The sequence below is a fragment of the Chelonia mydas genome, chromosome 22 (assembly GCF_015237465.2).
Source record: "Chelonia mydas isolate rCheMyd1 chromosome 22, rCheMyd1.pri.v2, whole genome shotgun sequence".
NCBI lineage: Eukaryota > Metazoa > Chordata > Testudines > Cheloniidae > Chelonia > Chelonia mydas.
Window position 1 is genome coordinate 7,932,019 of NC_051262.2, and position 21,297 is coordinate 7,953,315.

Consider the following 21,297-nt stretch of genomic DNA (forward strand, 5'->3'; position numbering starts at 1 on the left):
GTGCAGTGGGGTATGTGAAGCTTAATTCGTGGTTGCAGAGCACTTGGAGATCCTCGCATAAAAGCTGCTATAGAAGAGCAAAGTAGGATTAATAATTACTCTGCAACTAGAGCAAGGCTAGAATTCCCAGGAGCCAATCAGGCAGTGCTATAATTTAATGTGAACTCTTTATCCTAGATATGTCAGAGCTCAGATAGAAAAAAAGTCTGTTCTGGAAGCTAGAAAATATGCCCTCTCCCCTCCCTTCCTCATAAGGGAAAAAACAAACACCAACAACCCTACTATTTATTTTGCTCTGTGTCTATTTTTATGTGATATAAACAGTATTGGTTTTTCTGGCTGTTTTTTTCCCCCTTATTTGTTATTTGATTTGCCCTCCAGAGAGCATCAAAGAGCATCAAACATCATTTTAGTTCTACCCTCTAGATCAAGGGAAGAGATTAATAGATTAGAACCTTTATTATGTGTGTGTGTGCGTCTCACTCTCTTTAAACATTTTTCCATTTGGAATCAAATTTGGACTCTCTGCCTCAGAGTTGATCAGCAAGTTCCTTCTCTTTCCCAGTGAAAATCTGTCAGAAATATTAATCCTCTCCATGGCAAGAGATGTCCCGAGGGCTGCAGGATTTTTCATCCTTTCCCCATCCTCTGCCAACCCTATTTATCTTCTGTCATTAACTGGTTTCCTTTTGATCTGAAAATTAATTTCTAGACAAAAACAGAAACATACACACATGCACGTGATGGGCCAATTTGGTGTCCTCTCCAAGCAAAGTTGTAATTATACCATAGATCAGGCTGACTTCTTCATTTTGCCTAGTTTCAGCAGCTTCTCTCAAATGTCTCTGAAATACAACAGGAGCCAAAAGCAACAGACGTTTGTTAAGATTAAACTGCTCTGGGGAAATGCAGATCTCCCACAGCTAGGTGGGTTTCTTGTCCTTTCAGAATGGCTCAGTGTTTTGCTTGGGAGCCCCACAAACCAACACCTTCAGTGCAAAGTGCTTTGGATGGCAGTAGTGCCTGATGTTTGGTGTTTTTTTCTTAAAGTACCAGCTCCTGGAGTCATGTTATAATCTGACATATCATAGAATCATAGAATATCAGGGTTGGAAGGGACCTCAGGAGGTCATCTAGTCCAACCCCCTGCTCAAAGCAGGACCAATCCCCAATTAAATCATCCCAGCCAGGGCTTTGTTAAGCCTGACCTTAAAAAACTTCTAAGGAAGGAGATTCCACCACCTCCCTAGGTAACGCATTCCAGTGCTTCACCACCCTCCTAGTGAAAACGTTTTTCCTAATCTCCAACCTAAACCTCCCCCACTGCAACTTGAGACCATTACTCCTCGTTCTGTCATCTGCTACCACTGAGAACAGTCTAGATCCATCCTCTTTGGAACCCCCTTTCAGGTAGTTGAAAGCAGCTATCAAATCCCCCCTCATTCTTCTCTTCCGCAGACTAAACAATCCCAGTTCCCTCAGCCTCTCCTCATAAGCCATGTGTTCCAGTCCCCTAATCATTTTTGTTGCCCTCTGATGGACATTTTCCAATTTTTCCACATCCTTCTTGTAGTGAGGGGCCCAAAACTGGACACAGTACTCCAGATGAGGCCTCACTAACGTTGAATAGAGGGGAATGATCACGTCCCTCGATCTGCCGGCAGTGCCCCTACATATACAGCCCAAAATGCCATTGGCCTTCTTGGCAACAAGGGCACACTGTTGACTCATATCCAGCTTCTCGTCCACTGTAACCCCTAGGTCCTTTTCTGCAGAACTGCTGCCTAGCCATTTGGTCTCTAGTCTGTAGCGGTGCATGGGATTCTTCCGTCCTAAGCGCAGGACTCTGCACTTGTCCTTGTTGAACCTTACATAGTCCAACTTGCCTGGCTGGCAAGATACACTGGAGTGTCCAAGGGGACTGTCTGTGACTCCATTGTAAGACTATGGTAGTACTTTGGGAGCTCACATTTGTTACTGGGTTGGTGAAATCTAATTCTAGAACATACCAGCAGTTTGGGATGTCCGCCCTGGTTTTTGACAGTCTGCTCTGAGGTTGGCAGTCTTGGTCATGAGCCACTCCAGACAGCGTGCCAGCCCATTACTGGAATTCTTGCACCTTCCTCTGTAGAATCTAGTATTGGCCAACATCAGAGAAAGGATATTGAACTGGATGGCCTACTGGTCTGACTGCGCATGGCAATTCTTATATTCCCTTGAGCTCTTATCTTTATTTTTTTCTTCAAAAGTAAGTTTCTAAGCTTGAAAATGCAAAGCCTAAAGGCTCAAAAATTAGAAGATAAATAAAAATACCCAAATGTATTATTAATAATAGTAGTTTATTGTTAAATCTCATGATTTTCAAGTCAATCACAATGTTTTTTGTGGGGTCCAGCTCACAGTTTTTGAACACTTGGAGCTGGGGATTCTGAAGATCTTCCTCAATGAAAGGCTGTGAAGTCCATGTTTGATACTAACATCTGACCTTTAAAACTGGCCTCTTTTAACCCTTGGCAGGACTGCTAAGAAAGACCCCTAAACAACAAAAGCCTGATTCATGCCCACTCAGTGTTTTGTGCAGTCAGAATAGTGCAAAGTGAGTGGAATCTACTAGCAAATCAAACCCAAATGGTAGCATTTGTAGGTGCATTGTGCTGACGAAAACAACTGGACAAGTGTAGGACAATAATGAACCAAGGCCCAAGAATCCTGAGTCATTTGTCTGAATTTCAAGAGGATCTCTTGAAATGTACATCTGACATCCCTTTCATCCAGTTCTTTCATTTTCAGATGCCTTGTTGGCATCGAAGCTTGGACCCTCAACCCAGTCCTACTCACCTTGAATGAGATATCGGTGCTTGTTAATAGCCGGGGCTGGGTGCAGGATACCTAGGACCCTGCTTCGCTGGCTGATCAGTGTAACAGCCATAAGGAACTGAAGGGATTGAGCTTCAGTTGGACTTAGAAATATGGGAGCCAGTTCACCCTTGCCCTCATCCTTCTTGTGCAGTCATCTACCACAGTGCAAAATGCAGCTGGCCAGATCTGGTAGCGTTTTACCCCATGTTGCCCTGCTGTAAATGACTGCTCAAGGGGCAGGAGGATCAAAGCCCAGGGAAGCATGCACTGTTTGGAAACATTCAGGCAGGAGCCTTGCCTGGCTAGGGCGAGTTGACCCCCTTTGTGGCACCTGTTTGAACGTCCACGCTGCAGGAAGTAGTGCCTCTCTCAGGCTTCTCAGCTGCAATAAATCTGCTTTGCAGGCAATGCCCCTTCCTCATTCTCACCCCTCTCTTCCTACACTCCTCCTCTCTTCCCCACATGCTCTTATTTCCTCTGTCCTCCGTGAAGTAGCACAGAGCTTCAGGCAGTCAATTTCAAGTCAGTGGGCTGTGAAAAGCTGTTAGAATAATAGTTTATTGACCCTGGATGTGGCAGCTGGAGCCGAGGGCAGGCACGACTCTTGGCAGAACTTAATCGCCACAAAGGAGGCTTGATAATCTTTGATCATTCCTGTGACCTTTAAGGGATGGGACATTTGGAACCAGTCTCGATGCAGGCGCCTGTCGGCTTCTGTGCCGAGGTGATGCTGCATCTCAGTCCCTGAAAAAGGTTTGAACAGCTTAAAGACCTACTCCAAGCCCATTGAAGTCAATGGAAATGCTCTCTTAGGATGCATCTACTCTGCAATTAGACACCTGTGGCTGGTCCATGCCAGCTGACTCAGGCTTGTGGGACTCGGGCTAAGGCGGCTTTTGGGCTCAAGCTGTGAGACCCTCGCAGGGTCCTAGAACCCAGCCCGAGCCCAAACGTCGACCCCACAATTAAACAGCCCCTTAGCCCGAGCCCCATGAGCCTAAGCCAGTGGGCACCGGCCAGTCGCGGGTTTTTAATTGCAGTCTAGACATTCCCCTAGACTTCAATCGGCTTTGGATCAACCTTTAAATGATGAACATTTAAAATGATCAGCCTGTCATATACATGTTAGATTCCTTTGTCCCTCACTCTGTCCACTCCCACTACCACCACCTGGCACCCTGTTTGCCACAGGCTTGCATAGCCGTATATGCAGCCCTGACCCTTTAGAATTCACTACAGGGAGAATTCCATTGAAGAACAGTGAGTTCCTGCCTTAAAGACATTCCGTCCCTGAATGAAAAACAAGGAGTAAAGGGCCAGAACTGGACACATGTTAACTAACTCCCCTCCAGCCTTTCCAATGGAGAGCTGGTCTTTAAAGGTGAACTGAGATATTTAAACCAATTAAATTGTTGACCAAAGCTGCCTATGATCCCCCGATCTTTTGCAGGCATTACAGATGCATTTTAAAAACAAGACAGTGGCCCATTAAGTCCTCCTTTATGTATCTGCCAAGATCCAAATTCAGAGTTCTGGACCGGCAAAAGTACTGACACTGATGTCTTTGGAACGGCTGCCGCTCCCTCTGTAGCAGTCGCTAGTGATTTCATCCGTGCCTAAATTCAGGTCCTAAAAGGTGTTTAAAAAATCCTTTCCCCTTTGCTTTAAAGTGGATTTATTTGTAATTCTGTATGTTCTGTTAAGGATTTGGGCGCTCAGAGGCTTTTATACATTATATTACCTTGAAAAAAGGGGGGGGAGATGGTGGCGGGGGAGGGAACACTTTGTTCACCTTAAGGATTTATTATGTTTTTTCCAGAGCAGGTATTTACTGGAGTATTTCTCTGTGGAAATGACTGCAGATTATGAAAAAATAAAGTAAAATAACCCTCTGAAAGCCAGGAACCTTGCAAGGTGATATATGGTCTGGCTGCAAGTGGTGGTGTGTAGCAATAGAAATACAGAGAGGAGAGATGCAGAGACAGCAGCTATATTCAAGGGAGTCAGGGAGGTGGATGAATTATTAAGTAAAATTAATAATTGAAATTATTAACCGCGGCGAGAGATTTTTGTCCGTTCTCTTCATAAGAGGGTAGGAAGGTTTAGTACCGAACAGTAGTAGTAACCACTAGTAATTTGATGTAAATTAATTCATTGGCTGGGTATTTATGTCATTTATGGGTGTTTTCTTTCCTTATAAATATATTAATACATTTAAGTAATTTTAGAAAGTAATTTCTAAAATAAATAAATAAGACCTAGTAAACAGCAAGTAATTTAGTTTTGATCAGTAATTTAAATGAATTTTTTCCCCTTGTGTGTGTATATCAGAGCTAGGAAGATAACCAGATTCCAGAGAGGTTCTAGTTCTTATTTTTTCCATCGTCTGTTGCAAACTGAGACTGCACATTGTTTGGGACGTGGACTACTACTTAGTGTGGCAGGATTTTCCTCACAAGTCTCACGGTATTTGGTGGTGGTTTCTTTTCCAAAGCCTCTGATTCTGGAGTCATGTGATTATTTGAAATTCTCAGCTTTCTTATTTTTTTTAAATGTAAATTTCTAACTTTCATGGGTGCAGAGAAAGGCATAAACATGTGAAGGCTCAGATGACAAATAAAAATAACCCCAAATTCATATTTTTAATAAAATATCATGATGGGGGGGGGGAGGATCCATGATTTCTAAACACTTGGGGAAGGCAATGCTGCTTACTCCATATGTTTGTACAGCCCCTAGCATGATGGAGCATGGAACTGTTTGAGGACTCTAGGCCCTGCCACCATATACATGATGATAAGGCGAGTTCAGACTCCAAATCAGAACATATAGGGTAGCGTCAGGGGCATTCAAAGAAATGAGCTGAGACCACATTGTTTAAACCTCCCACATGCTTTAATGCAGCCTTCCTCCAAGAGCTGACGACAGGCTGCCCCGTGCACCCAAAGAATGCTTCCTTTCAATTCCCATTCTCCCAGCCTGGCTCTCAGACCACACCCTCCCACTGCCCGTCTAACAGGGCCGAGGAATTTCTCATTAGGATAGAGTATGGCCCCAATCTTGCAAGGTGCCAAAAATCCTCAGCGTCCAACATCTTCATTTGAAGTGAATGGCCCATCTCCACCTTCCTTTCCTCACGAAAGGATAAGGCATGACCCACAGCCCCTTGAAGTCAATGGGAGTATCTCCATTAGGCCTGGGGTTGGTCCCTTTTTAAGGAGGCCATTCTGGAGTAACTCCACTTGCTTGAGGGTTCTTCCAGTGTCCCGGATGCCTAGAAATCTGGCTTTAGTCCTGGGTATGGTGCAGAGATCCCATTAATGTCCTTGCTCAATGATCTCATGAAGGTGAATGAAGGTCATGTCGTCTGTGAGCACCTTTTGCTACCGTTGTCCGCTAGCTTCTGCTGACCGGCTTGTAGGTCTTGCACTGAATGGTGGAGTTTTCAGAAGCTCAGTTCCGTCTTCTCTTGGAGGTCCCAGAAGACGATGGTGAGTGGCTGCCCATTTTCCTTCTCCAAACATGCACATGAGGTTTCTAGGGGCATGGTGTGATTTTGGGGGCTCCAGTGCCATTAATATACCAATGACTGTCAGAGTTGTTTCCAAGCGGTGCCTTTTTCTTGCTTTCCTAGTGCCTGGATAAGACTGGGATTGAGATAATCTGTCTCAAGCTCAGTCCTGATAAGATGGAGATGATGCTGGCTGGCAGGGATAGTTAGAAGATCGAGTGAAGGTTATGAGTGTTCCATCTCTGGCCTCAATGGTTCACGGTCTTGGGGTAATTTTGGACTCCGACTGCTCATAGATATTTAGGTTAGAAGGGACCATTATGATCATCTAGTCTGACCTCCTGCACAACGCAGGCCACAGAATTTCACTGACCACTCCTGCAAAAAACCTCACACCTATATCTGTGCTATTGAAGTCCTCAAATCGTAGTTTAAAGACTTCAAGAAGCAGAGAATCCTCCAGCAAGTGACCCGTGCCCCATGCTACAGAGGAAGACGAAAAACCTCCAGGGCCTCTTCCAATCTGCCCTGGAGGAAAATTCCTTCACGACCCCAAATATTGCGATCAGCTAAACCCTGAGCATATGGGCAAGATTCATCAGCCAGATACTACAGAAAATTCTTTCCTGGGTAACTCAGATCCCACCCCATCTAATATCCCATCACAGGCCATTGGGCCTATTTACCATGAATATTTAATTACCAAAACCATGTTATCCCGTCATACCATCTCCTCCATAAACTTATTGAGTTTAATCTTAAAGCCAGATAGATCTTTTGCCCCCACTGCTTCCCTGGATTCCTAGTTAGAAGCTGGAGCCCAATGTCATTTTCTTGTTGTTTATGTGCTTCAGCTAGGAGGCAGCAGCCTTGTCTTGTCAGTGGAGACCTCACTACAGTCATCCAGGTCTTGGCCCCTGACAAGCTGGCCTGACCGTGTTGTGTCCTTTGTGGGGCTTCTTGAGAAGGCCATTTGGATGCTTCCGCTCGTGCAGAATATGGGGGGGCACCTGCTTAGTGCAGTCATAGTCAGCGTGAGTGCATGCCAACCTTGCGGCATGTGTAACACATTGTTCAGAGTGTGCTGTGTCTCCCTAGCTTCTGTGCCTGATTCACAAAGGATAAAAGTCTACTATGGCCCCCAGTGAGGGAACATACTTCTTTAGCTCCAACTCTAGAGGCTCATGGTCTTTCTCCTGGAGGTCCCAGCATCCGTCTTTCCTGGTGATTAAGATGATGGTCATTTCACTGGTATCTTGTCCACGTTAGGGTGCGACTCAAGGCCTTGGCATTTACTTTATAAAAGCGAATGGAAGGCACTAAATAAATGTAAGATCATCATCATCATTAACATTAATGCCGACGCCTCTGAATGTTACAGTGACAGAATGATGAGGTGAGTCCCAGATAATGCCGCTGACAAACACAGCCAGCAGGCAGGCTGATAGATCTCTATATAATACAAAATCAGGGCAGAGGGAGAGAGAGGAACAAAGCTCTGGATAAATGGAGCAAGTCAGATTTAAACAAGGCTAAATACATGTGAACAGGTGAAGAGAGGGGGGGGAGCAGGGAATCAGATGAGCTGGGGAAATGATGCACGATATGACTCAGCCAAAGGAATGTATTTCTCGGGGGGCGGGGGGGTGCTAAGCCAATCCCCGCTCCTGAAAATCAGGCCTCTTAAAGGTGTCTCAAATTGGGCACCCAAAATCACAAGCCTCTTTTGAAAAGTGTAGATGGGTTCTGCTGACTCGTCCCCCCTCCCTCCCCTGCTTCCCAGTGTCCTCAGAAACTCTAGGGTGGTGTGGGAGAAAAGGGGAACACAAACCCATAGGTAGATGGGTAGATCAGTAAGTCCATGGTGGCGGGGGGGGGCTGGCGGCTGGCTTCCATTTTTGTCTCCCGCTCCGGTGGGTTGTACAGATGCTTGGTTTGCTTTGTTTTCCAATGGCAAAACATGGCACATTCATTCGAGCTGGCTGAAAAACTTTCGGGCAGAACAGTGTTCTGTCGGAAAATGCAGGTTTGTCAATTTAGCAATGTTTTGTAGGCAGGCGGCGACTTTGACAACCCTGTCCGTGGGAAAAATGTGAAACTATGAGCGCGGTCTTTTCTTATTTCCTTTGGCTAATGTTGAATTTTATTTTTTGCTTTAGACAGATGTATTAATGATTCCACGTTTTTACCATATTGAAACGAAACGTGGTAAGAGTGCCAAAGAATACTGAGCGTGCCTGTAGCAATCTGCATGTTTGAACACAACACACGGGAGGGGCTGCCTGTGGGGATGAGAATGGAGACCCTGCCTCCCATTTGCATTCTCCCTTGGGTCCCGGCCTGGGAGGTTCTGAATACCCTCCACCCCTGTCGACCTGAAAGGGAGCTGCGGGACCCCAGCACGTCCCAGGACCATCCCTCCTTCCGAGGCATCCACCTGAGACCTGATTTGTATGGTGCAGCAGGCTGCCCCAGAGGGAGGCAGATAGCCTCCTTTATTAGAGGGAGGGATAGCTTAGTGGGTTGAGCATTGGCCTGCTAAACCCAGGGTTGTGAGTTCAGTCCTTGAGGGGGCCATTCTGTGTGACAGTTGTTTTGTGGGGGAGGGATAGCTCAGTGGTTTGAGCTTTGGCCTGCTAAACCCAGGGTTGTGAGTTCAATCCTTGAGGGGGCCATTTAGGGATATGGGGCAAAAATTGGGGATTGGTCCTGCTTTGAGCAGGGGGTTGGACTAGGTGACCTCCTGAGGTCCCTTCCAACCCTGATATTCTATGATTCTGTGAGGCCAGTTGTAGATGGCACTAAGGTGTTGTGCTCCAGCTGCTCCGTGTAGACCCTGCTGACACAATCTAGAAGGTTTATACCGCTCTACAATTTACATCTGTCTAGTGTAAATGGATGCAGGACAAGCCCAAAGGCACCAGCTGAGGCACAGATGCTTAGCCTGGAACGACAAGCTCCTTTCACATTAGCTCCCAGAGACCTTCTGCCAAGTGTGACTTTGAACCAGTGCCCTTGAGCACAGCGCTCTGTATTGTGTACTGTACCCCTTTCCCCCACCTTGAGTCTGGCTTCTCTGTTTGGCTTCACAAAGAGGTTAAGGGGTGACTTGATCACACTCTATAAGTACCCACATGGGGAACAAATATATAATACTGGGCTCTGCAGTCTAGCAGAGAAAGGTCTAACCCAGGGGTGGGCTAACTTTTTGACCTGAGGGCCACATCAGGGTTCTGAAACTGTATGGAGGGCCAGGTAGGGAAGGCCATGCCTCCCCAAACAGCCTGGCCCCTGCCCCCTACCCACCCCCTCCCACTTCACGCCCCCTGACTGCCCCCCTCAGAACCCCTGACTCATCCAACCCCCCCTGCTCCTTGTCTCCTGACTGCCCCCTCCCAGGACCCCCCGCCCCAACCGCCCCCCCCCAGGACCTCACCCCCTATCCAACCCCCCCTGCTCCCTGTCCTCTGACTGCCCTGACCCCTATCCACACCCCCGCCCCCTGACAGGCCTCTGGGATCCCACCCCCTGTTCCCTGTCCCCTGACTGCCCCCCCCGGGACCCGCTGCCCCTTTTCCAACCCCCTCCCCCCCACTCCCTGCCCCCTTATCATGCTGCTCAGAACACCAGGAGTGACAGCCGTAAGTAGTATACCGTAAGTAGCAATTTAATACACTACACCAGCGGCTCTCGCAGCTGCGCTGCCTGGCAGGAGCTTGCAGCCCCACCGCCCAGAGTGCTGGCGGTACGGCGAGCGAGGCTATAGGGGAGGGGCCGGGGGCTAGCCTCCCCAGCCGGGAGCTCAAGGGCTGGCAGGACGGTCCCGCGGGCTGTAGTTTGCTCACCTCTGACCAATGGCTGGAAGTTGAAGCTAGACAAATTCAGACTGGAAATGCAGTGTAGATTTCTAACAGAGTCATTAACCATCAGAACAACTTACCCAGGGTTGTGGTGGATTCTCCATCACTGATGATTTTTAAATCAAAATTGGATGTTTGTCTAAAAGCTCTGCTCTAGGGATTAATTTGGGGACGCTCCCTCGAGGAGACTAGGAAGTCAGAATAGATGATCACAATGGTCCCTTCCGGTCTTAAAATCTGAGTCTGTTTAAATTGTAAGTCCTTCAGGGCAGGGACTACTCTGTGTCTGAACAGTGCCTAGCCCCCTGGCAGATCCTTAGGGACTACCATCATAAATGTGATCAACAATCTAAATGCCATCACCTATCCCTGGAGGCTGTCTGGCAAGGAGGGGACTCTGTGCAGAAAACAGGGAATTGAGCCCTTTGCTGTAGAAAGAAAGGCCATCCCAGCCTCAGGAGACTGTTCACTGACCCCAAAGCAGGACAGCGGAAGGGGGTGACGCCCTCCAACCAAACCCTCCTTTCTCGGCAATCAGTTCGGCACAGATGCCAAAATGCACCCAGCGCTCTCACCTACTGTGGAAAGTAAAAAGCAAAGCCCGGGAGGGGTGTAAATTAATCTGCCGGGAAACCGATCCTATGTCGCGTGGCAGTTTCATAGGGTGCTTATCCCTGAAAGGATTTAGCGGCTCATGGAATGAATCTTGGCTTGTTGCCTCCCCGCCCCGCCCATCCCATGCTCACCCTGGCTTCTGTTCTCTTTAGGGCAGGGAAGCTGGTGTCAAAGTGTGAATGAAAAAAACCACTAAATAACTCTTGAAATGTGAAGCCATCATCTGAAACACAGGAGCTAATTTTGCATTATTAAGGAGCCCTATCACAGCTTCCCACCGAGGGGGAGGCGGGAGGGGAGGGGAAATGGGTGTTTGCAGAGTCCAATTATTTCTGAAATGCCGGCAGTCTTATTAACTTGGGCAGAAAATTAATTAGTCTAATTAGAAAACCTCATTGGAATTCAGAGAGGAGTTATTGGGGAGTGACTGGTGGGGGGGAGAAGGAGAGGAATGACAACAGCAATGGGGAGGCCATCCCGGGGTAGGGGGATTGAGGGAGGCAATGCACATAGGGGAAAAGGCAGTGAGATTTTCTTTTTAAGGCTTTTTGGTCCAAGTTTTTAAATGAATGACGCCTGTTGTGTATTTGTGTGTGTGTGTGTATAATATATATATGTAAAATGCAGGAGAGATTTATTGGAGGGTTTCCGTGGGCTGTTGTCTGAATTTCTTATATGCCTGTTCGTCAGCATGGGGCATCGTTATAAAGTGCTGGGTGGGTGGTTTCTTATCTTCACGGATTTATGAAGTCCTTAAAATACCTGTTGCCGTCCTGATTCCACAGTCCTTCAACAGCTCAGAAAGAGAGAGAGACGTGACTTGGTGGAGCTGTCTGAGGACAATTGGTTTGGATAGAGACACATTTGCTGCGTGTGAATGTGGAGAGTCCCAGGGACAAAGGCAAAGAAGAACGTGACGTGGGACAGGGCAGCCATTTGCTAGGCAGCTTGATGCCATCGGCACAATAGACACGGAGGCTACATCTATGCTGCACACCTCAGGCAGCGGCGTGTCACGTACACCTGGCTGCACGCTGCCTCCACACGGCAGGGTATCACTACAAGCATCCGTGAAAGGCTCTGGTAGCAGGGAGTGGCCCGAGCTTTTCTCCGCTGCTGGAGCCTTTCGCTGCATCGGGAAGGACTCTGGCAACAGGACGCTACACTGCAAAAAGTAGCAGTGTCGTTTGGAGGTGGGGGAAGTCACTGCTTGGATGAGTAGGGTTCAGACCCGCAGGGCCGTGCAGGTGTGTCCTTGCTCTACTCACCTAGGCAGGGTCTGGTTTGAGGCTGGGATTTTGCAAGGAGCCAAGGGGAGTTAGGTACTCAGACTCCAGGAAAGCTCCAGTGGAACTGGGCAGCTAACTTCCTTCAGCTCCTTTGAAAATTGCACCCTGAAAGCAGAGTTGATGACGCCTGAGAAAGTCCACTTAGTTTCCTAGGGGACTGGTTGCCTCATGGCTTTGGTGCTGGAGACCTTTTACACATGCGGTGCGTGTTTTAATCTAGACTGGAAGTTGTGACACTTTTGGGGATTAACTGAGGTGTCCTGATGTCACCCAGCTGCTTACAGTGCAAGGAAGTCTTGTGTGTTCCCAGCCAGGGCAAACTGTCCCAAAGTACCAGCTGTAGGCAACACAAACACTTCAGGCCAGGCTACCAGAAGGCCTGCTCTTTTCCAGTGCAGGCTAGCAATTTACACACCCCACCTTATTACATTCAAGTGCCCAGTCCCGTGTCTTTGGGACACACCATTGTACACCAATCGGCTGCCTCCAGGGAAGTAGTGCACCTCAGTTTATTGACTTCACCTCAGTCCAACACTTGCCTTAGCACAAGTCACTTAAATGTGTCTACAGGGAAACCAAACTGAAGTTTATTTAACAAAGCTTGAGTTAAAGTTTCAAATAAAAGCCAGTAAAAAGGATGTGGAAACATAAGGTTACAGATAAAAGAAAAAACATAACATGTAAGGTATAATTTATACCTATTAACAAGATATTTTCTTATCTACTAAGGTATTTCTTTCCCAGTGGGCAGTCCCCTTACAGCACTTGTGTGGTTGAGAGACCTGGGATTCACTTTCCATGAGACACTTGCTTTGGCAAAGTGTCTCCTCCATAAAGGTTAACATTTGGCACCTTTCCTCATTCTCTTACCCAGTCCCAGATTTTTGTCTCATGTCATAATCAGGGCGTTTCATTGCCTTCACCTCAGTCCTGATGGTTCTCTGTTCAGACTCGGCCCGTGAGGTTCTTTTTGGCTGTGTCAGTGCTCAAGCCTGTGTCTGCTCCAGACTGTAAAGAGAGGGCTGGGTTGATGGATTCCAGTTTTTCTCAATGTTGATTGAGTCAGCTCTGAGCCCAGCCCTTCCTCAGGTGATATGTTTCACCTCTAACCAGTTGGGCACCCAGTATTCTGCATACGACGTAACTCTGAAACTGTTTCCTGTACAAACAACCCGCGAGAACCATGATAACCAGCTAGTGCTTAGCTTTCGGCACAGCCACCACAAGACCCCCTCTGGTGAAATATCATGAGGAGGATTGGACACAGGTGGGAAAAGGGCAACAAAAATGTTTACGCTTCTGTATGAGGAGAGATTAATAAGATTGGGACTTTTCAGCTTGGAAAAGAGATGACTAAGGGGAGATAAGATTAAGGTCTATAAAATCATGACTGGTGTAGAGAAAGTAGATAAGGAAGTGTTGTTTACTACTTCTCATAATACAAGAACTAGGAGCCACCAAATGAAATCAATAGGCAGCAGGATTAAAACAAACAAAAGGAAGTATTTTTTCACACAATACACAGTCAACCGGTGGAACTCCTTGCCAGAGGATGTTGTGAAGGCCAAGACCATAACAGGGTTCAAAAAAGAACTAGATAAATTCATGGAGGATGGGTCCATCAGTGTCTATCAGCCAGGATGGGCAGGGATGGTGTCCCTAGCCTCTGTTTGCCAGAAGCTGGGAATGGGCGATAGGGGATGGATCACTTGATGATTACCTGTTCTGTTCATTCCCTGTGGGGCACCTGGTATTGGCTACTGTGGGAAGACAGGATACTGGGCTAGATGGACCTTTGGTCTGACCCAGTAGGGCCATTCTTATGTTCTTAAACTGATTTTTAACAGAGAGGTATCCACGTACCAAAAACACCCCTAAAATTGGCCCCTTTGGAAGGAGTCTCAGCAAAGAAGATCGAATGGTCCCTGAGTAATTGAATCCCCTACAGGAGTCCTTTGCAGTACAGAGTTGGGGCATACTCTCCAGGTAGCCTACAGGAAGCTCTCACAGGAAATGCCCATGTTACACTTGTTCTGTGGCTTAGGGCAGGTTCTAGGCTACTGTAGGGGCCATTTAAAATGAAACAGCTGGTGTGTGGACGTGTGTGTGTGCAGAGCAGACAAAGTAACCAATGAAAGGTAGAGAAGAAAAGGAGCTGGTATCTTGTTACCACACCACTTGTGGTCCTGGAGGAAAGCTGAGAAGATAGTTTCTCGCTTCTCCCTCGCTCTGAAAGCCAGGAGATTTTCAGTTCTCAGTCCCCTCCAGCCTCAGAGCCCAAGGAGTGGAGGGTAAGAGAAAGAGCTCCCACACCTGGCTATCAAGGTGCTCAGCTTACCTGCCTTCCCCCAAGGAGGGCAGCTGGGGTGGTTTTGCCCTGCATGGGAGACTAACTAGCCAGATGCCGCTTGCCATCCAGGCAGACCGAGGAGTGCATGGTCTTACCCTCTTAATGCTAGGTTGAGGCTGCCAGCAGAACACTAAACACGGACAGCATGGGCACTGGCTGATGTTATGCGGCCACATTTATGTGGCCAGACGGGGCTGATGCCTGTGCAATCTGGCACCTCTGTTATCCAGTTTTCCCATCCCAAATCAGCATGTTAGGGCTAGAGTTTGGCACAGACCCCAATCCTACTTGCAAACACCCCACACCTTGTGACACATCTCAGCTTAGCAGCCGGCCCACACTCTGGATCCAGATCTAGATGAAACTGAACTTTAAGAATAGCTGGGATCCAGCTCCGACCCCTCGAGGGCTTCTGCAGACTTTGAAGACCTCCAGAGGGAGACTCAGCCATGGTGCTGGGCTGAGTCCACCAAACAGAGGGCAGTAGTGGGCATTTGTCACTAGCAGCATTGGCCATCAGGGGTCCTAGCGAGCTGGGTGAATAGGTCATGTCTCCTGCATAGCAGACCATGTCCAGAAAGATGCACAGGAGCAGCTGCCCTTAGGTGACCTTGTGGGACTTCACACTGGCTGCTCAAAACTCTAGCCTGGCGGGATGCATGGCCCCTAGGTTTTCCCCAGTGCATTTGTTCTGATGGCTTTTCTTCCTGCCACTGAAATAGCCTGTCAAGCTAAAGCTTATAATAAGCCAGAAGTCCGTTTCTCTTGGTAGGGTGCCCTGGGTGTCAATCACACATCTTAGGGGTGACCCAATTATGGTAATTGCCCAGTTTTTGGTATGGAAGTTTTAAAAAAATTGCCAGGCAGATGTCACCCAGCTGAGTGCAGAGGAGGAATAAAACAATGCTAATAAACCAGAGAACAGTCAAAGATGTCGTTCCCAAAGCTCTCCTGGGGGGGTCGGTGCCTTCTGCTTTAACCCCTTCAGTGCTGACCATGTACATGTATAACCAAGCTCCTACCATATGCCCTGTACTGTCCTGAAGTTCTGTTCATTTGAAAGACAGAAGCACAGATCTAGAAATCAGACAGCCTAGGTCCTGATTCAGTGTCCTGATACTTCTTGATTCGTCTAATTAGAAATTCTCATTGGACTTCAGAGAGGAGTTACAGGGGGACAGGTCACTTGAGGCACACACAGGTAGAACTTCCCTGTCTGTAAAACTGAGATAACACTTACGGGATGTGGTGAGACATAATTCACGTCTGTTTGGGAGATGGTTGGAATGGAAAGTGTTGGGGGGGACGGAATATTTGTTGCAATCTTTTCCCCCAACAAGCTCTGTGTTTCCAAAATCATCCAGCTGTGGCATTTTGCCCCCAACATACTCTACAGTCATCATGTGTCCTTCACATCCGTGTCTACAGATCTGGCCTAATGGGTGGAGCATGAGCCAGGACTTACCTAGGTTCTTTTCCTACCACTGACTAACCTTCTCCCTGTGCAATGTCTGGTTATGCTTTACAGCACTTCTGGGTGACAGTGGAGTATTATAACTCTCCATAGATTGCAACAGGAGCCCTACTTGACAATGGCACTGGCCTACAGATGCCCAGATGAGAGGCTTAAGCTCCTCCCTTCTCAGTGAATAGCCGTGAAATAGTCCTGCTCTGGCGTAAACCCTTTGCTTGTTACTGGTGTGTCAGCAACGTTTGCCCAGCGTGATACGTGCGGTGGGGATGTGAACCCTGATGGATCAAAGAAAATGTTCACCCAGGGCCATGGGGAAGCAGACTCCCGAGCATCCTGCAGCTTTGAGTCAGAGTCATAAAAGTTTAAGGCCAAAAGAGATCAGCAGATTATCTAGACTGACTCCTGCACATCACAGGCCACTAACCCCTCCCATTCACCCCTAATTTCAGACCATTCACGGGGGCGAGACTAATGTATTACAGAACTCAGTCATGTTGTCACATCGTGGGGAGAGCCAGTAAGTGAGGACTCCCACTGTCTCCGAGCAAGGACCAAACACACAGGACATTTAATAGCCAGTCTGTCAGGCAAAGAACTTGAAAGTCTCCCAAATACATGAGATTCGGCTCTGCTCCCTAGCCAGGCCCCTTTCCGCAGCACCCACTCACACTCCTGTAAGCTGAGAGCCCAGCCTGCTGCTGATTAGCCACCTGTTCCCCTTTCAATCAGTCCCAGCTGGGCTCAGACTCTCTCTGAAGCCTGTGGAGTGAGGGGTAAACCCTTCCTTCTCTTTTTCAAGCAGAACAGCACGGGGAGCTCTGCTCAGGTGAAACCAGGGATTCTGCCTGCCCTTAGGAGATACAAGGACTTGCCTTGCTGTCTCACGAGCCCTCGAGTAGGGCCAACGAGGGCTGGTGTCTCCAATGTTTGGGTGCAAAATGGGGAAACCTGGGCGCTGCAGAGAGAGAGCCAGAAGGACAGGTGAGTCCTATTCCACGTCATCCCGTCACTTTCCTACCTGGGGTTCCAGGGCTGCAGAGATGAGAATAAAAGGGGAACTGTCCCTGCCTCCCTTGCAAATGCCAGGAGTCCCCCCTCCCCACATCCTTCAGCAGGAATTCCCCTCTCAAGCCTCAGGACCCGCAGACAAGGAGGTAGCAAGAAACTCCCCTCCTGACTCTAATAATCCTGAGAGCCCTGGGGCCCCTCACCCCAACCTCCAGACCCCAGAGACCTACACAAGGGAAAGCAGGAAGGCAGTAACTGCCTTCCAAGTCATAACCGGCTGGTGACAGTGAAACACCCTGCAAACAGGGAACACGACAGTCCTTCACTCGGCTCTGATGGATGCTGGGGGGCGGGAAGGGGAGTGCCACACACCCTCCAGCTGGAAAGGCCAGCTGCTTGCTATAGAGCAGGAGAGGCAGGAGCTCCAAAAGTGCCAGTCTCGCTGAGGCTTGGGGAGAAAGCCCCTCCACACCCAAAGCTTTATTCGGGCACAGCATGGAGCCCACACACTCCCCCTAACATTCTGGGCAACTTGGTTCCCAGCAGCTCTTATGTTGCATTGAATATGATATGCACATATCCAGCATGTTATGTGGTTTTTCACTCCCACCCCCAAGCTCCTCCCTGGACTGGTAGCATACTATGATGGAAAGGAGTGGTGGGGTTGCCTGCCATTGCTCAATTCAATGGTGACCCTTTCTGGGAGATAAAAAAGCAGCATTCACAGATCTCTTTATCTGCAAGGACAGTGGCGGTGATATTACGCCAGCTCGGGATCTGGACCGCTGTGTGACTTTCTAGGGCAGGGGTGGGCCAACCTTTTAGCCTGAAGGCCACATCAGGGTATGGAAATTGTATGACGGGCCATGAATACTCACGAAAATGGGGGTAGGGGTGTGGGAGCGGATGAGGGCTCCAGCTGGGGCTGCAGGCTCTGGGGTGGGGCCAGAAATGAGGAGTTCAGGGTGTGGGAGGCGGCTCCGGGTTGCAGTGTGTGTTTGTTGGGGGGAGGGCTCTGGGGTGCAGGAGGGGGCTCCAGGCTGGGACCAAGGGGTTCGGAGGGTGGGAGAGGGATCAGGGCTGGGGCAGGGGTTTGGGGTATGGGGGAGGGGTGTGAGGGCTCTGGCTGGGGGTGCAGCTGTGGGGTGGGGCCAGGGATGAGGGATTTAGAGTGCAGGAGGGTGCTCCAGGCTGGGACCAATGGGTTCAGAGGGCAGGAGGGGGATCAGGGATGGGGCAGGCTGTTGAGGCATGGGGGGGGTGAGGCCTCTGGTTGGGGGTGTGGGCTCTGGGGTGGGGCTGAGGATGAGGGGGTTGGGTACAAGAGGGAGCTCTAGGCTGGGATCAAGGGGTTCAGAGGGAGGAGGATCAGGGCTGCGGCAGGGGATTGGGGCATGGGGGCGGGGAGGGCTCAAGGGTGCACGCTCTGGGTGGCACTTACTGCAAGCAGCTCCGAGGCGCAGCCAGGCAGCTCTACGCAATGCCCTGTCTGCAGGTGCCGCCTCTGCAGCTCCCATTGGCCAGGAACCGCGGCCAGTGGTAGGTACGGGGGCGGTACCTGCGGACAAGGCAGCGGGCGGAGCTGCCTCGCCACTCCTCCGTGTACTACATAGGAGCTGGAGGGGGGGGGATGCCAGCTGCTTCTTGGGAGCTGCGCAAAGCTGGGTAAGCCCCTGACCCCGCTCCCTGGCTGGAGCTGAGGGCCAGATGAAATGGTCTGACAGGCCGGATGTGGCCCGCAGGCCGTAGTTTGCCCCCCACCCCCGCTCTAGGGCTTGGACTGCACTGGGGATTTGCCCCCATTTTGACCACCGGTGTAGCAGCAACAGAGCCATCGCTCATGTGGATAGGTTAAAGCGTGATTTTTGCTGGTGCAGTTCACTCCAGTGTCAAGCAGGGTGAGTTCACTGGTGCCAGTAGTGATTTTGCTTGTCTGCACAATGCGTTTGCACTGGTGCAGCTGCTTCAGTGAAAATCCCCAGGGCAAAGTTGCACGTGCATCTTCCCTTTGCTTAGTTTTTTGAATGGTATGAGTGAAACTGAGCTTGGTTTTCACCGTTTTGTGGCTTCACACGTGTGACACTAGCAGCTTTGTTTTGAGTGTGTTTCAGGCTGAGATTTTCCTTCCAGTGTGGAAGGCTCGCGGTGATGTTTCCTTTCCCCCTTTCTTAGTGCAATCAAACTAGGCTAGACACTTCCACTCTAGTTTCTCATCTGTTCGACATGCCAGTTCTCATGAGCTACCACATGAGTGCTTTTGTGTTTGGGCTTCCAGCAGTAGGTGTGGAGGGAGATTTTAAACCCAACAGAATGCCTGTTCTCTTTGAAACTTCAAGAGGAACATTGCATGGAAACATTCCTTGCAAACTCCATGTTTCCCCCAACACCTGTCCGTGTCCCTTTAATAAAAGAGAAGACAGTTTTGGGTTTTGCTTTTTTTTTCAGAAGCAGCTGTGGCCATGTAGTTCAGGTTATGACACATACACGCATGGAAAAGATATTATTTTCCCATCTGGGCGGAGACTGATGAAGGAGGGAGGTTCCCCTCCCTTCCCAGATGGATTGGATGCCAGCAGAGAAGGCTGAGTGAATGGCATGGAGGGCGGGATTTCCCCACCACAGCGATCAAGGGGAAGCTCCTTACTGGTGCATCAAGCTGGATTTATTCCCCTCTTTCATACGTTTCTTTGCTTCAAAGTCTTGAGTCTCGAATGAATGATGTCAGAGAAAATCTGCACTTCTTAAGAACTGGTTATGCTGATCAGATGTATTTATTTCGGCTTTTGATCGGCTTTTCCCTAAGGCCTGTTCCTCACCCTCGTTCCCCTACCTTTGAAGCAGCAGGCACAAATGTTAACCCTGCCGAGCCCTGGCACTGGAATATCTCCTGAAATGCAATGAGCCCAGGTGGTGGGATGGGGTCACCTTGTCTGTGTCCCGAGTTCTGCCTGGCACTAGCAGTTCTTCTGAGTAACTCTTCCAAGAAACCCGCTCTGTGTATAACATACACACTGAGGTCTACACCAGATATTGTTTCAGTTAATAACCAGGAGCAACCAGAGAAGTATGAGATGCAAAACAATGGTGTTAGACCTCTCCTTCCCCGTGCGCTACTGTCTTCTCCCCTCACACACCAGACCTGTACAATGTGCATCCTCCTTTGTCAGTGACATTATTATTATTATTATTGAAAGAGACAAGGGGGGGGTGAGGGAATAGCTTTTATTGGATCAGCTTCTGTTGGTGCAAGGTACAAGTATTTGAGCTTACACAGATCTAAATATCTTGTACTTTCCAGCAACAGAATTTGGTCCAATAAAATACATCCCCTGCCTGGTCTCTTTCATATCCTGGGACCAGGACAGCTGCAACAACACTGCAAACCATTGTTATTCAGATGTAGAAATAATAACAAAAAAAAAAAAAAGAGCGAGAACACACTGTTATGACTGTTTTGACCTGCTGCCCAGTGAGCTCTGTTGAAACGCAGCTAGCTTTGTAACTCTGCCTCGGTCTCTTTGGTGAGGGATCACGTCTAGCTAATCTATAATTTACAAAACACGCTCACATCCATTTTGTATGGAATAAAGTGTGTGTTTGCATAATGCCAACTTCTTTTTGAAAAAAGAGCTGAGGCAATCTTTTAAAAGTTCCTCTTGATGCCTCGTTTTTGTTGTTGTTGATCTGTGGAAACCAATGAATTTAATACGGTTGTCATTTTGGCAGAATCTGGAGGCCCCAGCTGAGATCAAGGTGCCACTGTGCTAAGTTTTGCATGTGCATGTCATGAGAGGCAGTCCCTGCCCCGGGAAGCTCACCATCTAAATAGACAAAGGAAGTATTAGCCTCATTTTACATATGAGGAACTGAGGCGCAGAGAGAGTAAATGACTAGCCCAAGTTCACCCAGACAGAAATGGACCCTAGGTCTCTCCTGTAGTCTAGTCTACTGTCTTTACCACAGGAACTTCTTTCCTCCTGATTTTGCTTTTGCTTTGGAAGCCCAGTTCAAAAGAAGGAAAATGTTATTTCCTTCCCTACAGTTTCTGTTTGAGGGGGAGGGGAACCGGGACGAGAAGTCTTATGCAATCTACCTTGTCCACAGAGCTTGTTGTCCCAGCAATAAAAAGGCAGTGTAACATTTCAGCAGTGTTTTGAAAGCCTTTCTAGTGAAACTATACAGGCATCCAGTTACTACAGAAAATATTCTCTTTGAGGGAAATGGTCATGTGGTTTGGGGAATCAAACAGACTGTCCGATGTAACCAAATAGTTTGAGGTTTCATAGGTTGGCCAGTCAGTTCAGCACCATGGACAGAAGCTCCAGAAAGAA

The 21,297-nt window shown here is 48.5% G+C and overlaps 1 protein-coding gene across 7 annotated transcripts in view; it reads left to right on the forward strand.

Annotated features, from left to right (window-relative positions):
• The window catches only part of NTM (neurotrimin), a 682,503-nt gene that overhangs the window by 279,377 nt on the left and 381,829 nt on the right, over nt 1–21,297 (forward strand). The window contains exon 1 of one of the 7 annotated variants that reach the window (XM_043533931.1): nt 16,691–16,939. The exons of 5 other annotated variants lie outside the window; for them this stretch is intronic. In XM_043533931.1, coding sequence (XP_043389866.1) covers nt 16,882–16,939 — 58 coding nt within the window. In that variant the 5' untranslated portion in view covers nt 16,691–16,881. Of the gene's footprint in view, nt 1–16,690; nt 16,940–21,297 lie in introns of those variants that run through there. One more of the 7 variants, XM_043533926.1, reaches the window with a different exon arrangement.